The 18,260-nt window shown below is 43.9% G+C and overlaps 1 protein-coding gene across 3 annotated transcripts in view; it reads right to left on the bottom strand.

Moving 5' to 3' along the window:
• DIAPH3 (diaphanous related formin 3) overlaps nucleotides 1-18,260 on the bottom strand; it is a 504,954-nt gene that overhangs the window by 253,154 nt on the left and 233,540 nt on the right. For all 3 annotated transcript variants that reach the window (XM_043504572.1, XM_038385982.2, XM_043504573.1), the window contains one exon: nucleotides 3,509-3,610. In XM_043504572.1, coding sequence (XP_043360507.1) covers nucleotides 3,509-3,610 — 102 coding nt within the window. The remainder of the gene's footprint in view (nucleotides 1-3,508; nucleotides 3,611-18,260) is intronic.

An 18,260-nucleotide genomic window follows, 5' to 3' on the forward strand; every position in this document is an offset into this window, starting at 1 on the left:
TTTTCCCCCAATCCAAAGTAGCAGAAATGTCCCTCCAAAAACCAGGACTCTTGGTCTATCATCAGTTCAGATATGCAATAACTGTTTGGATGCCTGAGTTAAGGGCCAGCCTGACTACACATGAGATCAAGAGAGTTTATTAGATGAGCCTTCTCAGCTGGGAACCACAGTGCTTTTGCTCATCATACTTTGTTGCTCAAAAACCACAATCAAGAGTTAGTGTTGTCTATTATCTCTAACAGTAAATTGAGGAATACAGGATGTTGACAACAGGCAATGCACTAGGCAGCATTCAAGTGTTTGTCTAGACTTTCCACATTTACATTCAGAGTTATTCTTCAGCTTTCACTTTGTCCTACTGTCACCAGTCTTGGCCACCCAGCTCTCGTTCATTGTCCAGGGGGAGTTGTTCTTAAGGAGCCAGAAGTCATCTGTTTGCTGACAGGGAGACCATGTATACTTCCCCAGACGGTAGAGATGGACCTGGTCAGTCCCATAGTAGGAAACTTTTCTTTATATTTTGCTGTTTTTTCTATCTTTGCAGAAAAACCTTAACCTTTCATTATATTCTTAGAATCTGGATGATTTAAGTCCTGAGCCATTGGGGATGCTAGTAGCAGAAAGGTCCTGCAATACAATCATGCCCAAGAGACTAGATTGTTATATACCATTTAACAAAGAACAGAACTGCTCTCAGAGGTGTCAAATTGGATTGTAGGATCAAGTCTAAGGATTATTCTAGTTTATGAAGTATTTATGCTGGCAGGGAATCTCTGCCTAGCTTGATGGGTATCAACACTCTCAGATGGTGTTCCCAGAATCTTGATCCCTGTTTGCAGGGGTAGATCCCATGACCTTGCTCCAATTATCCAAGTTCTCCAAATATGAAACCTTACAGGTTCTACTGATACAAAGAATGGCTACTGTTATAGGCATAATGCCCCTCTCCTGAAGCAGAGTTACAAGGTGTTTTGAAAAGAAAATGACTTTTAGAACAAGTGAGGGTTTGGACTTTTGCACCCGAGAAGTCAGCACTTGAAGGGAAGCCTCTTGACTCAATGTACCAGAAAGTGGAGACTCGTAACCTGAGAAGAAAGAATCCTCCCTGCAGCCCTGATCTGTTCTAAAGTGCTCTAACAAATTATATGCAAAGAGCTAAGGATATCCTTAACAACTAACAAGAGGAAATCCCAAACAGCATCATTAAATCTTTGATCTACCAATAGTAAGTTAGAAACAATACCATGACTTCCACGACCTACCACACTTAGGTAATGATATCCAGAATTCCTTATCCTGTTGGATCTCTGGAAACCAGCAGATAGCAGATGCAGAGGGATAAGCTGCAATGGAAAAATGGGAAGTGCCGCAATCACAAATTCTCCCACTTACTCCCTCAATTTTCCTATGAGCAACACTGCTAAGGAATAATCCGCTTTCTGGTACACGGCATAATAGCCCAATCTTTATGAGGGGTTGAAACCCATTTATCTGTGAAGCCAGGAAACTTAAATCATTGACCAGTTTCATAAAAAGAAGTTTTGGTATCTAGGGCTCAGCAAATAGTCTGCATTATTTTCTGAGAGCAGTTCTGTTCTTGGCTTAACAATATATAACTGTCTAGTCCCTTGGGCATGATTGTATTGCAGGACCTTTCTGCTATTAGCTCTCTGGCCAAGTTGTAGTGGAAAGCCAGAGCCAGAGAGTGCGGGTCAGTTGCTCCTCTGGCTGGTGATACCATTGAACGGGCAGCTGCGGCATTCCCCCATCTGCACCTAGTGCCTCAGCTCCCAGCCCCCTCTGATTGCTCATGCAGCGGGTAAGAGCTTCCCGGGTTGGGGTGACCCAGTTCTGAGGCCAGCAGAGCCCTCAAGGAGCAACCACCACAGGGGGGAACCCTCCCTTGAGCTACCTCTCTGCCTGCACACAGCACGTAGTTCCCCTCGTCTACACCCTGAGCCATTTTCAAACTTTTTGAGCCGAGTCCCCACTTTGAGTTATATTTTTTGATTGCGGCCCCCCACAACCCAGATAAGCTGGGTGGCCTGCTGAGGTGAATCAGGGGGTGGAGATGGTGCTCCCTCCCCGGACCCTGATATGCAGAGCTGACCCGAGCCCCACCAGCCCTTTCCCACCCAAAATAGAAGTCAAACTATGTCTATGCCCAAGGGTCCCTTTCCCTGGAGCCAAGAGTTCTCACTCCCCCACCTGCACCGGGTGCTGGAGTTTTTATAGTATGTTGAGGGAGGCCTCAGCAAATAAAAGGTTGAGAACACCTGCTGTAGAGTCTACTTTTCAGTTCTCCTCATATCATTTCTCCCTGGTCTGCTGTGGAAAGGAGGAAGAATCTCAGGGTCTGTGCAATAACAAACCCCATAAAAGAAATGAAAGGATGAATCTATGCACAGGACTGGGAAGGGAGGAAGAAGAGTAGAGAACCCAGCACTATCTCCAGGTCCAATCTCCCTTTCTGCTTGCCTTCCTTCTAGTAGCACTGTTCCTATTGCTACATAAGTTGCTCACCATATTCCAGTCATCTATCTATTGCTAAACACCAGTGATGCCCTTCTTACCACAACTTTTATTCTCCACTAGTCCTTCCCACAAAGCCCACTTCCCATCAACGCTTCATCCTGGTGTATGCTCAAATCCAGACATTTAGTGGGAAACAGAAGTGTTCCAGCTGACTGGAACGCTTCAGAGGTTACTTGTTTTGCACCCAGTGTCATAACTAGGGTGACTTGCAAAAAGAAAAAAGTGATGAATAATAATTAATTTTAAAACTAGTACTTCAGAATTCTATCATAAAAAGTCTTGAGAATTAAGATCAATGATCTCCAAATATGGGTCTCCACATCACCCACCCTTGTTTCATCATGACAGAGATGAGCATTATTGCCCCTGTACCCTTTCACTTACCCCTCCATATTCTTTGTACTATATGTTTGGAAAATGATGGGACCCACTCAACCCCGTTAGGGATTTGCAAAGGTGAGAAAAAGTTGTACTACAAGAAAATATGCTGTAAAACATATGCCCAAAGACACAGGTAGTTTAGTGCGATGATGTAAAAGGATTTTTTGCACAAACATGGTCAATTGACAGCAGAAAGTTGGTGTGGAAACCTTAACTAAAAATTTGATCATGTTTTTTTTACATTTTGTCACGTTACAGAATGACTTCTACCATGGAAGTTCCAAAATAGCTATAGAGTTAATGTATTTTAGATACCTATGAAAATTCCAACACAGAAACTGCCATTGTAAATGATTTTGCTGTAGAAAAGTTATATGATTAATAGTTACTTTATTTCAATCATGAGACAAAGAACGATGTAATGAATGAAATTTATGGAAATATGGATATGTCCGTTGATATTTATCTAGAAAGTACCATCACTTCTCTCCTCCAGCTTCAGCCTCTGGTTATAATGAGGAACAAGAAGAAGGTGACAACACTTCAACATTGTAAGACAAGTGAAAAATAGCAGCAATGGGCTGGTACTCACCACAATTCCAAACTGCTCTGGTTCAGACAAATTATTATATTCACTCTTGAATTTGGATAGTGTATTCAGCTGCTCTTGTTCAGGAAGATGTTTTATTAAATTCTAACAAAAAAAAATCGAATTATGGACATTAGAAATCTCAAATCTTGCATTGCCTGTATATCCAATCACAGATTTTCATGCATGATTATTATTGATATAGCAGCAAACTGTAGAATCAAATGTGAAGACAAGTCCCTGTCCTGAAGTCCTTACAATTTATATACATAGTACATTGAGGAATGTGATTAAGAATGCACAGAAAAAGTGATTATGTGGTGATGGTTAGCATACTCTTGTATATGATTTTAATTCTTTTTTGAATACCAGTTTGAAGGGAAGAACAAAATTGATAAAACACACTTCCTGTGCATGCCTAGGTAGAAAGCATGGTGGGAATGCAGTAGGATAGGAATTTCAGATGTAGGGTATCCAATTAATTAACACATTAATTATTCATCTCTGGAAAAAAGTGCTAATGGTGTTTTGGTCATAAATGAAAGTGAGTTGCATTTCCTTATCCTAGCTCCTATTTCTGTAATTCAAAACCACCGTAGAATGCTGCCAAATCTGGCATGACTATGAGTTGTAGATCAACAATGACGTAAGACAGAAACAGGGTTCAAACTTGATTGTGATACAGTAGTACAGTGTATCAGCACCTCTCTCAGATTCTTCTACGAAGCACAGCTGCTATTTAAAAAATAAATAAATAAATCTTAATAGATAAAGATTGTGAAAACAATCTTGAAAGCATGAACCAAGTGCAAACCAATGCAGTGATGTCTTCCTATGTTTGCAGAACAGATAAAACAATAGCTCAAAGACGTATGAACTGACCTATTCATTTCAGTAACTCAAGCCATGTCCACAGTTACCAGTAGATCGGCACTGCTGCAATCGATCTAGATGGTGTTGATTTAGCAGGTGAAACAAGAGACTTTTCTGGCACCAATGACTTTGCCAGCACCAATAACTTGCTCGGTGCCAATGGCTTCATCAGTGCTGAAAATGACAGCGGTGCCAGCAGTTTTGTCAGTGCCATAACTCCTGAAGTCGTCCTGTCTCGGTCTCCAGAGCTGAGAGATTGTGCTGAGGGAGCAGGTCTGCCCGATTAGGTCTTTATACCATTGCTTCATGCCAGTACCGGAGGTAAATGGATGAGCACTGGAGCTATGTGCCGTCAGATGACATTGAGGAAACTGATCTTGCAGGGGACAGTGTTCTGGCAGGCTGTGCCTCAAAGTGTGAGGAGGGAGCCTGTTTCTTTTAATCTGAGCAAGAAAGACCACTTCCTCCTCCACGGACATGGGAAATGAGGATCAGCTGATTACCTGGCAGAGCGAGAGCCTCATTGGAGGGGAGTCTAGGCCTGTGTCTGATGCAGGTCACAGTGATTGCTCCATAAGGAGTTTTAGCCAAATGTCCAGGTCTTTTCTGGCTCTGGCTACCAGACTGTGTCAGTGGGAACACTTTTGTGGGATGTGTCCCTCTCCTAGACAGCCAATACACTGTGGGTGGCCATCCAACACTGGCAAGGCAAATCCGCAAGAGATATGCCTCTTAAAATTTAAAAGAAAAAAAAAAGCACCTGGATGATAAGCTTGTGACTAACTGCGGAAGATAAAAAACAGATACAGAGCCAGATGCTCAGGTACACCAGTGCAACAAAGATCTGCATGTACTTGAACAAATTTTCATGGATTTGCATACATTCAGGTGCATCATTATCCTGGTGAGCTGTTGCAACATCAATATCCTTCTCTTTCTCTCTCTCTCACACACACACACACACACACACACACACACACACACACACACAAATGGAGAATCTGGAAGAGCCAGAAAGATGCTGGGAGTGCAACAAGCAGAGCTCAATGGGCTCAACACTTAAAACAGGTGGGAAACAGAGGGCCAAAGCAATGCCTACTACATACGCTCAGGGAGACTGCTCTTATTTGCCTTTCTTCTCATTCAGACAGCAATTGAGAAAAAGAAAAAGAAAAAGAAAAAGAAAGCCCATCAGAGGAGGTTTCTCCTTAGAAGCCCTGATTATTTTCCCTCAGACCCTTGAAATGCCTGAAAACCTGTAGTCTTTTGGAAAAACAGCTACCAGGACTGGGAGCAGGTGGCTTTCTACCACCTTGCTACTCATTTCCCACAACCCCAATCATGGAGGCTACAAGGAACTAAGACAGTTTCTGGAGCAAGTTAGAATAACCCCAGGGCTACTTCAACTTGTGCCAGCGGATAACAGCTCCTGAAGTACTGCACTGCTAATCAGAATAGCTGGAGCACATCAGAATATAGCCACACCCTTATGCAATCTAAAAGAACCCTATATAAAGGAAGAGTGCAAGACCAGGAGTGGCTGACACATGGGAATCAGCTTAAAGTCCATCTTTGCACTGCTGTAGCAGCACAAAGAGAAAGTTAAGAGGGGCCAATGTTCTATAATTCAAAATCCCACCTGAAACAAACTCTCATCAATGAAGGCTTTCAAAAAGATCAACCATTCCTTTTAAAGTTAAATGATTGCTACAGAAAGTTACACATTACTGTGAGACAAAATGGCACGAATAATGATCTCCTTTTATTTTCTGGGTTTAAGTAAACTATATAGTTGTGTATTCTGTGTGTTCTCATTTTTTAATTTCATTTCTATATAAGGGCCACAAGTGAATCAACCTGTTAGGTAAGGAAGTAATATTCAACATTCACTATTTACTGTCAGTGATATAATTAGTTTCTGTACCCACAAAGTTCTTTCTTCTCTATGTAAAGAGAAACTGACAGACACTCAAAGCGAAGAAACCAATTCCAAAGTGGTAAAATGAGTTAGAAAAACAACTCAGAATTACACAAAATAATATTTGTCTTATACATACAGCTGTGAGCTGTGCGTGTATTTAATATGGATCTGTATTAAACACTATAAACATTAGCACATTTTAAAATGTAAGATTTTAGAATCATATGAACCAACTGACACTATCCCCCACTTTCAACACAGCAGAAACAACAAGTTAGCAACCTGAAAGCATAAACCCTATTTTCCTTCTGTTCTTAAAAACAAAGAAATCAGACAACTTTCTTACTCAGGAACCCTTTCCTCAATAAATGATGTATGAGCGACCAGTATAAACCGTAATGATGTCCCACTGTGAGGCAGGCAGTTTTCTCAGTGGGTTCCTCAAACGCTGGCCTTCCCTTGGTTTCTAAGGTAAGGGAGGCCCAGTGGGTCATGCTCCAGATAGTCCTTTCCCTCTGGATTTGGATTGTGAGGCCTCCTCTCTTCTCTTCTATGAAGCTGGGTACTTGAGGTCGGTGGGACACTTCTGACCAAGAGGCAAATCTGAGTTTTCTTAAGAGAATACGAGAACAGCTGGATTTCCTTGTGCTGCTCGAATATGACTACTTGCAGACAGCTCTCTTCCCCAAACTCTGTGCCTGTCTGAGCTCAGTGCACATGCGTGGGCAGTCCCTGGAACGAGTTGCTTTCTGGACTGAAGTTGGTTGCCCTGGCATGTCTGCTAGGCTCCTGGTCAAGTAACTCCACTCTCCCCTCCTCTTAACTGTTTCATCCCCCATTTCCGATATGGTTCTCAAACATCAGCTAGGGAGGCAGTTTCAAAAAATGAGAAGTGGGCTAGAATAGGTAGCAAAGAAAATCAGAAGTTATTAAATGCAGAAAATTAAGAAGAGAAGCTAAAGACTTGTGGGAAATATCCAGGGATCAGCAATTTTTTGCATTAACCAACAGTTTTTAAAAACATATTAAGACCAAGAAATCCGAACAATGGAATAGGACCTTTACTAGATGATAAAATTCCTATTAATTATGCCGAAAAGGAAGAAGTATTCAACAAACACTTCAAACACAATGCATTTTAGTACAGACCAATATAAGGTCATACATCTTGGAATAAGTAATGCAAGCCATATCTACAGAACGGGGGACAGTAGCCTAAAAGTAGCAACTGATAAGAATTTAGGAATCATAATGGACAAACAACTCAACATGAGCTCCCAGTATGAAGCTGTGGCAAAAAGGGCTAATTTGATCCTTGGATTTATAAATATGGAATAAATTAGTAGGAAGAGGGAGGTGATATTACCTTTGATTACAGCACTGGTGAGACCAACAACATAATACTGGATACAGTTCTGGTGTCTAGTGCCCACATTTTAAAAAGGACATTGAAAAACTGGAGAGGATATAGAAAAGATATTCTATAAAAAAATATTCAAGGGCTGAAGAAGTGTGCCTTGCAGTGACATACTTAAGTGCTCAGAGTTTAGTTTATCAAAAAAAAAAGATCAAAAGGTGGCTTGATTACATTGCATAAGTACCTTTACCAGGAAAAAATACAAGGTACTACTAAATTCCAGTCTAGAACAGAAAGGCATAATAAAAATCAATGGCTGGAAAATGAAGCCAGATGAATTCAAATTAGGAACAAAACACACATTTTTAATAGTGAGATTGATTAATCATTGGAACAAACTACCAAGGTAGGATTCTCTCTATCATTTCATATCTTCAGATGAAGACTGGATGCTTTTCTGGAAGATATGCTTTAGTCAAATCCATAGTTTTGGCTCAATCCAGGGGTAACTATATGTAATTTGCTAGTTTGTAATATAAAGGTCAGACTAGATCATTTTATTGGTCTCTTCTGGTATAAAAATCTATGAATCTATGAACAACATGGTGCTCAGAACACCAGCAACAGCTGGTGGCCCAACTACATTAGGGTCCCAACATTGTTAATACCAGCAGAGTGAGTAGACAAGACTTTATAGATTTTTCAACATTTACTGCCATGGGTGGAGCTAGCAATGTCCACAAGATCTAGCTGTCAGACTAGTAAACAGAGTAATACTCAATCTTCATGAGAGCACCTGATACATCCCAGAGCAACAAACAGGGCTGTGACGTAAGTTCCCTCTAAGCTGCGCAGCTGCATAGCCACGCAGCTGCCTATTAAGCCCTGTATAGGGACTCAGGGCTATAGTGGGGAGAGAGGCACCCCTCCCCACCGGTCCGAGTGCAGACCTGCCGCAGGAGGGAGAGGCACCCCTCCTCGCTGGCCCCAGCGTGGAGCTGCCGCAGTGGGGAGATGCACCCCTCCCCACTGGCCCCAGCATGAACCTGTCTCAGACTTGCTACTGCCGGGGAAGAGGAGCCCTCCCTTGCCCCACCCCTGCCCAGCCGGGGCTGCCGCAGCCAGAGAGAGACGCCTCTCCTCCAACCCCAAACTGCTGCAACAAGAGGTTGGGGAGTCCTCTTTCCTACCGCAGCCCCAGGGCAGCCTGCACCCCAAACCCCTTATCCCGAGCCTGCACCCCAACACTCTGCCTCAGTCCTGAACCTCTCATCCCTGGCCCCACTCCAGAGCCTTCACCCCTAGCTGGAGCCCTCACCCCTTGCACCCAACTCTCTGCCCCAGCCCTGAGCCCCCCTAGCACCCTGAACCCCTCGGCCCCATCCCCACCACATGAATTTTGTTATGGGCACCAATATGAAGGTGATACACATCACCTTCATATTGGTGCCCATAACAAAGTTTATTCCACACACGGATATAAAAAATTAGAGGGAACACTGGCTGTGACCCTTCTTGGGATTCCCTCCAAGACTTCTTTCCACTCAGCTTCCCAAAAACTCAGTTCAACTCCAGACTTCATCGCTCATGTATTTGTATTTGGCACACAACAATGCTACACTGAGTTGATCAGACTCATACGCATTGGGATGGATGTAGGGTACATCATAGTTCCAACATCATAGAGAAACTCTCTTGTTTTTGTATATTTTTTACACATCTCATTGCACTTATTGTACATGGCATCAAACATTTTAGGACTGGTTTGGTTACTTAATACGAACCAGTCCCTGTACCACATGCTCTGTCCACATGTTGTCCATGTTTTGACTTCCTCTTTACCTCATCTTGACATTCCTAATGTATTTTCCCTTATAATCTAGTTCATAGTAAATAGTTTCCTGAGTGTTCTCCCTCTGATCTTAGTTGGCTCAGACTTTGTCTTTTTTAGCCTATTGACCTATTTATTTGTCTTATTAAGCAGCCTGTTTCATGATTGGATTTACCTTCCTAATCTTATCTTCCAAAGAACAAGGCCTCCCCCTCATGTATTAACTACTTATGTCAGGCCAGGCCGCAGCTATAACCCTAAGAGCCTTTCAAAGCCAAATGGCAGAGGACCCACTATACTGAAACTCGTATCAGGCCTGACACACTCACTACACTCAACACATTGTTATGATAATATGTATCCAAAAGATATCCCATAAGGTTTCATGTGAACTGGCAACACACTGAAATAAACATTGTATGGTGTGTATACAGGTTGTTTAAAAAGAGCTATGTACGGGCACTAGAAATATGTTCTTTAAATGTGTTTTGGAAGGCAATGGACACACAAGTGTGTCCTAGACACAGGAATGTTTTGCCCATTTACCTGCGTCTCCAATTCAAATTAAGGAAGGAAAGGCCAAAGACAAGGGAAGTATATTTTTATATCTAAAGTAAACAAAATGATTAAACCAACCAGAGAAGCATATTACCAGAAGAAGACGACAGCATGGCATCCGCACAAGCAGAAGGGAAGAAAAACTCGATCTGGGGATACATCTCAAAAGTTTATCGGACTATAAAAGAAGAAGAAAAGTCCTTCATTTTCCATCTCTTACTCCTGTGGGAATTCAGCGCAATGCAGAATTTTGCAGAAATTAATGGTTTTTGCACATATTTTCTTTCCCCCACAAAAATGGGCTGCAGTGCTGCTGGCTGCCACTAGGGGCCGCTGGAACTGGCAGAACCCAGCTCTCACATAGAAGACACTGCAGGGGCGGGGGAAGGATAAGTAGAGAGATCCTAGCAACTGCAGTTCCCTGCACGCCCTGAAGGAAGGAAATAACATGCAGGAAACTCCACACAAACCTGGCTGGGACGCTATTTCTTCTTCTGGCTCCCTGGAGAGTAGGGGGGCTGACCTCTGGGATGGAGGGGGCTGACATCTGGGCTAGGGAGACCACAGGCTGGGCTCTGAAGGGGGAGGAGATGCAGGTATCTGGGCTAGATTGGCTTGTGTGTACTGTCTATTTGGAGGCAGAAAACAACTTCTGTGAGAGCCCAGTGAGAGGGACTGGACAATACAGAGACACGTGTCTCTAGAAAACTCAGGAACTGGCAGCATCTCGAGACATTTGCTGGTGAAACAGACAGACTGGCATGGCAGGGAGCTGGCACACAGTCTAATCTCCAGCAAAGCTCACTCTTGCTTAGGGAGAAGGATAACACAGTGGCTGACAGTTCTGGGCTGCCTTTAAGAGAGGGTTGCAGGGGTGTGCTCTCCTTGTTTTCTCCCGTGCTTTCTGCTTTGCATGCTAACTCCTGACCCTGTTGCCAGAAGAACTGGTTTCCCTTATGCCTGCTGCATTTTGACTTCATTGTCCAACAATGACTTTGATGACCCCCTGAAAACCTCCAGCAGTCCAAAAGAGCAGGAAAGCACGACCCTAAGAAAACAAAGCCACGAGGGTTTTTTTTTTTCCTGCAGTCAATCCATGTGACCTCTTAGATGTATGACATTCAATAAAGATATGTGAAAAGCACTTAGGAAGGGAAAAAAATCAAATCCACAAATACAAAATCAACTAGGTATAATCAACTAGGCAGTAGAACTACTGAAAAGTATGGGAGTTATTGTGAATAGCAAATTGAATCTGAGCCAACAATGTGATACCCACTCTACTCAGCACTGGTGAGGCATCAGCTGGAGTACTATGTCCAGTTCTGAGCACCACATTTTGGCAAAGAAGTGGATAAATTGGAGAAAGTCCATAGGAGAGCATTTTGATAAAAAATTTAGAAAACCTGACCTACAAGGAAGAGTGAAAAAAGTGGGCTTAGTCTTGAGAAAAGATGATGGGGGGGGGACCTGATAACAGTCTTCAAATATGGTAAGGGCGGTTATAAAAAAAGGGCAATGGTCAATTGTTTTCCAAGATAAAAATAATCAGCTTAATCTGCAGCAAGGAAGAATTAGGGGAAAAAATACTTTCTAACTATGATGATAGTTAAGCATTGGTATAGGCTTCCAAGCATTGGTGTAGGTTGTGTAATCCCTGTCATTGGAATTTTTTTTAACTGTTTAGACAAGCACCTGTCAGAGTTGGTCTATGTTTACTTTGTCCTGTTTCAGAACAGGTGGCTAAACTAGAAGACCTCTCAATGTATCTTTCAGTCCATTTCCATATATATCCGATTCTGTAATTATTCTTAGGAGTCCCTTTGGGTAGCGATGACCTGAATGGGTTCTGCTATCTGCATCAGCTCTGGTTGGATTAATCTTCACTGTACTAATATTTGTGCACACATCCCTAAGTTGGTTAGGACTGACACCATGCCTAGTTCTAGCTCATCAGTAGAGCAATGTCCCTGGGAAGCCCTGTTGTTTATGTCCTCTTTAAAATGGTACTTGCCACTCCTATAGTTGCCATCAATAATGAGACAGGACCTTTTTATATACTCCAGTCTGTCAGACCAGAAAGAGATGATTAGAAGGCCTGGAGAATCCTCCTTTGGATTCATAGCCAGTGTCCTTGTCTTCTTCATTCTCTCTCTCAGAATCAAATAGTCTCTACATACTTCTGTACAATGATTCTTCAGTCCATCCCGTTAATGGTCCTTCAGCTTTAAATCTGACTATTGTTGCTCCTCTGTCAGCTCAGTTTCCCATTAGCGATGAGGAAGTTGCTCACCTTGTGGAGTGATTATCATTCTTCGAGATATGAGCACCCTCTGGGTGCTCCATTGTAGCGTCCTATGAGCGCTCTTGCGTCTCTGCACTGCTGATCAGAGAACTTTGATAGTGTCCATTTGGCCAGCATGTGTTGTGCCCCCGCATGCTCTGCCACATGGCTAACCAGCACTCCGTGAGGGAAGCCCCTTCAGTTCCTTCTCTATTGCAGAGTCTTTGACAACAACTCACAAGAAGAAGGGAGGGTCATGGAGCACTCACAAGGACACACATCTAGAAGAACCATCATTACTACACAAGGTGAGTAACTTCCTCTTCTTCTTCGAGCAATATGCCAATGAGTACTCCGCTGTAGCAGTATCCCAAGCAGTATCACTAATGAGAGGCTGGGGCTTCAGAGTCATGTCTGTTATGGATGACAATACTGCGTAGCCGAAGATAGTGTCAGAAGCAGAGTCCCCAGTAATCGCATAGTGTTCTGCGAAGGTAAGCACAGATGCCCAGGTTGCTCCCTGCAGATTTCTGAGATGGGAACATTCTTGAGGAAGGCAATAGAGGAGAAAACTGACCTCATGGAGTGAGTGCAGATTCTAGATGGCGGTACTATGTTATGAACCTGATAGCAGTATTTGATATAGTTTGAGACCCATTTGAAGGGTCTCTGGGATGACACCGCTGCACTTTTAGACCTTTCCTCAATGGAGAGGAAAAGTTAGGACATTGCCTAAAGGCTTTTATCTTGTCCAGGTAAACAGTCATGGTTCTCCTAACATCAAGCGTGTGCAGTATAGCCTCCCTGTTATCACGGTGATGCTTAGAGTAAAAGGTTGGGAGGTGAATCAACTGATTTATGGGAAAAGACGAGGTCACCTTGGGGATGAAATTTGGGTGTGGCCTGAAAGTAACTTTGTCCAGAAAAAATATTGTTTAAGGGTGTGCGCCATCAGTTATTTACTCTTCTTGTCAAGGTGCCTGCCGCCAAGAAGGCTGTCTTCACAGACAGGTATGTGAGCAAACAAATAGCCATGGATTCAAAGGGCTCTTTACTACTAAGTTTAGGTCCCACGTTGGGGTAGGATGTCTGTGCTGGGGGAAAAGCTTTACTGTACCGTAAAGTGATGAGGAATCACTTTATGGTTGGGTATGAGAGCACTGAGTATCCCTCTATTTATTGATGGAAGGCTGCTATGGCCACTAGGTAAACTTTGAGTGAACTAAGAGATAGTCCTGATTTCTTTAGAGGCAGTATATCATCGAGAACCATTAGGAGAGTAGTAGATGTCAGGGAAATTTGTTTGGAATTACACCAAATTTGAAGCCTGGTATACTTTTGCAGGTAAATACAACAGGTATCTGATTTCCTACTGTGTAGTAACCACTTCCTGTATGTCCTCAGAGCAGAATCCTTCTATGCGCTGGAACCATGAAGGAGCCAGGCCTTGAGTAGGAGTATCCACAGTTTGGGAAGGAGAACATGTTCTTCGTTCTGTGAGAGGAGGTGTGGAGTGTGTTGCAGAGATCAGTGGGCAAGCTGCCAATTGTGACAGGTAAGGGTAACACCTTTATCTCAGCCAGAAAAGAGCAATCAGTATGACGTTTCCTCTCTCTCTCTATTTTTAATAGGACTTTCACTAGTAGAGGGAATGGGGAAAGACGTATAGAAGGTCCTTGTCTCACAGAAGGAGAACGTCCCCTAAGGAGTGTTGTCCTAGTCCTGCCCTGGACCAGTAGCATGGACATTTCTTATTCAGGTAAGTGGTGAACAGGTCTATAGTTGGTGTCTCCCTCCCATCTAAATATGTCATGTAGTACTGCTGAGTTAATCTCCCATTCGTGGCTGTGTGGGAACTTGCAGCTGAGACTGTCCACTATCATGTTTTGTACTCCTAGAAGGTAGGCTGCTGATATTGTGACGCTGTGAGAAATGCACCAGTTCTATAGATTTAGTGCTTCTTCACAAGGAGACCACAATCGGGTGCCTCCCTGGCGATGTATATAGTACATGCATGCTATGTTGTCTGTCAAGACTCTTATGTGTGTTCCTCTGATTAGCAGAAGGAAGTTGGTGCAGATATTCCTGACCGTTCTGAGTTCGAGGAAGTTGATGTGAAGAGATAACTCCATAAATGATCACTTGCACTGTGGCTAAAACTGTCGAGTGTGCACCCCACTCTATGAAGGATGCGTTGCTGGGGAGAAGTAACGATGGGAAAGTTTGCGAGAAGGTGATCCATGTGCAGACATTTGCTGGGTCTTTCCACCAATCCAGGGAGTGTTTGACTTTGATGAGCAGTGATAGAGGTTTGTCTAGTCTGTCTCTGTTCAGCCTGTAGACCAAGTTAAACCATAGCTGGAGGCACCTCATGTGAAGTCTGACATAGATTCATAGATACTAAGGTCAGAGGGGACCATTCTGATCATCTAGTCCGACCTCCTGCACAGCGCAGGCCACAGAATCTCACCCACCCACTCCTATGAAAAACCTCACCCATGTCTGAGCTATTGAAGTCCTTAAATCATGGTTCAAAGACTTCAAGGAGCAGAAAAGCCTCCCTCAAGTCAACCATGCCCCATGCTACAGAGGAAGGCGAAAAACCTCCAGGGCCTCTCCAATCTGCCCTGGAGGAAAATTCCTTCCCGACCCCAAATATGGCGATCAGCTAAACCCTGAGCATATGGGCAAGATTCACCAGCCAGATACCCAGGAAAGAATTTTCTATAGTATTTTAGAATAGTATAATTAGTATAGAATTTTCTATAGACATGATATCCCAGGTGTGCCTGCAGCCATATGTCCCAGAAGTTGGAGGCCATGTCTGGCTGATATTTGAGGGCTGCTTTTTACTGCCTCTATGAGCGTGGCCAAGGTGTGGAACCTATGCTCTGTGGCTGAAGTGCCCTTGTTTGTCATGAGTCAAGGTAGTCTCCTATGAGCTCCAGGCGATGTACAGGGGTTAACGTTGAATTCTGGACATTGATCTATGAAGCTCTGTGAAGAAGTCTACAGCAGTTTGGGTGACCTGGAAGGCCTTGTTGAAGGAGTGGGCTCTGAGGAGACAAGCATCCAGGTACGAGTAGATTATAATTCCCTGGGAGCGTAGGTGAGCTACCTCTATGCAGAGGACCTTGGGGTATACTCTCTGAGCCGATGAGAGGCCAAAGGGGAGTACTCTGTATTGGTAATGATCCTGGCCCAGGGTAAAATGGAGGAATTATCTGTGGGAAGGTAGGCTCAATATGCAGAAATAGGCATCCTATAGGTCGAGGGCCAAGAACCAATCTCCCTGTTCCAAAGATGAAATCATTGCAGTTAGTGTGACCATCCTGAATTTCTGAGCTTTGACAGATTTGTTCAGTGCGGAGGTCTAGTATGGGTCTCCAACCTCCCCTCTTTTTGGTTATCAGAAAATAACGAGCGTAAAAACCTTTGCCTCGTAGGTGCTGAGGTTCAGTCCCTATGGCTCCTAGACGGAAGAGATGATCTATTTCTTGTTGTAATACACTCTCGTGAGAAGAGTTCCTGAAGAGGGATGGGGAAGAGTGAGAAGAGAGGTGAAATGGATGGAATACTCAGTGCAGATGATTTCCAAAACCCATCTGACAGATGTTATTAATTCCCAGTCGATGTGGAACAAAACAAGGGAGTATCCAAAAGGATACAATGGGTTGGTGTCGAGGGGAGGTTTATCAGTGCACCAACCAAGATGTCAAAACTGATGTTACAAACTGGATTGTTGTGAAGAGGAAGACTGGAGGCTTGATGGTTTAAGGTTTGGAAAATCTGGATTTTTCCCTTTAAGGCTCATAATAGAGTTGAGTTAGAAAATGTGGTGTGCAGGATTTTATGCTGAGGTTGAGGACTAAATTTTCTTTTTTTGTCCAAATGTATAAATCCCTCATCACCGGAGAGTGACCCTAGAATCTTTGAGCACATGGAGGGAAGCATCAGTGTCCTCGGCAAACAATTTGGTGTCTTTGAATGGGAGGTCCTCTACAGTTGTCTGTACTTCCTTATAGAAGCCAGATAGCTGCAATCAGCAGCATAGCCCCAGCTGTAGAGATGGACTGGGCCGCTGCATCAAGCGCTGATCGGAGTGCTGTGGCATGAAACTCTTCACATTGTGACTCCAGTAGCTGATCAATAAACGTGTTAAGCTTGGTGTAACTGATGTATTCAGATTCTGCTATCAGAGTTTGATAGTTTGCAATTCAGAATTGCAGTGTGCTGGATGAATAGGCCTTTCTCCCAAATAGATCGAGGTGTTTTTGGTCCCTATCGTAGGGGGTGGACTTCACATGGTGTTGGTGACCTCGGGAGTTTACCACATCCACAACAATGGAATTATTGGGGGGGAGAATGGGAATGGGAAAAAAGAAATTCTCTATCCTTATAATATTTCTCTTCGGCCCGTTTGCAAGTAGGCATGACTGATGCTGGGGTTTGGCATATAAGCTTGGCTGGGTCCAGAAGGGCCTCATTGACGGGGAAAGAAGAGGAGTGTTAGTTGTCCAGGAGTTTAAAACAACTTGGTCTTATCTCCTCAAGAGACATCTATAATGTGTCTGCAACCCTTTTTGCTAGATCTTGAAATAGCCTGAAGTGGTTGGTAGGGTTGGCGGAGGCCTTGTCTGGAGAGGAGGAAGAGTAGTTGGGTTGTGGTGTGACTTCCTTCTCAAATCCACCCTCCTTTTCCTACATGATCTCCTATGGAGGTTCACAGGCTCTGGATACCATGGCTGAAGGAGAGCACCTCAAAGGCTCATGGTGGGCCACACTAGATGCTCATGAGACATGGAGTCTGTACGCTGGATCCCAGTAGGGCCACTGGGGTAGTGGAAAGGGTCTTATTGGTGGTGTCCACAGCTGGCCCATACTAGGCTTGTTGAGGAGCAGATGGAGGATATGACTGGGGGCCCACTATAAGGAACATGGGAGGAGTGATGGGAGACAAACTCCTCTTCTTTGTTAACCGATTCACCACTGGAGAATGGAGGTGCACAACACAGTAGCAGCAGGGATTCCTTCTATCTGAAGTAAACTTGGTACTGAAGCCCCGGTACAGAGCAAGGGAGACTCAAGTATGTCAGAAACCACGAGGTCTTTAGAATGCCTGAATTCTTGTGGTGCTGACCTACTCAGGGCAGACTGTGGTTGTCGGTGGGTCAATATCACTGAACAGATCGGTGATCTGGGCCAAACCAAGCACTCTGAGGCAGTATGGCTCACGGTTGATGGTGCCAATAGTAGTGCTGGTATGGCAGCATCTTCTTGGGGGTGATGCGGTCTCTGTCCTTGCCTTTATCTGTTGGTACTGTTGCTTCAGTGCCTATGCCCATCAAGTCCTTAGCTGCATCAATGGTAACCTCCATTCAGACCTTCGTGAGCTATAGATACCATGTTTAGACTGTTCTGGTACTAACTATACCAAATGTGCTGGTGCTCTCTCTCAGCTAGTTCAAGGCTCACTTCGGGGACACACGGCTCTCTATTTGAAGCCTCACATAAGGGTTCCATAGCTGTTTTCTTTGACCCATAGTCATTACATGTCAAGGGTTGTGAAGAAGATTCGCACCATCTGGGTGACTCCTGGCTCAGGTCCAGGGACAGCGAAAGAGCTACCCCCATAAGGAGGAGTTTTATTCTCAGTCCTTCCAACATCTGGACTTGAGTTGTTGGCAGAGACCACACTTTTAGGAAATGTGGCTTTCCCTGAAGAAACAGATGCAGTGGTAATATTTATCTGCTACAGGGATGGCCTCCTTAAATGAGAGGCACCTCAAAGCCTGGTGAACCAGGAAGACACTATGCTGTGTCAGACAGCAGACGGGGGGGGGGAGGGAGGAGGGAGGAGGGAGGGAGAATACAAAGCGTGTTGGGGTTGTTTTTTTGTTCGGTTGGTTTTTTAAACAACGAGAAAATGAA

This window comes from Dermochelys coriacea, chromosome 1 (assembly GCF_009764565.3).
Source record: "Dermochelys coriacea isolate rDerCor1 chromosome 1, rDerCor1.pri.v4, whole genome shotgun sequence".
Taxonomy (NCBI): domain Eukaryota; kingdom Metazoa; phylum Chordata; order Testudines; family Dermochelyidae; genus Dermochelys; species Dermochelys coriacea.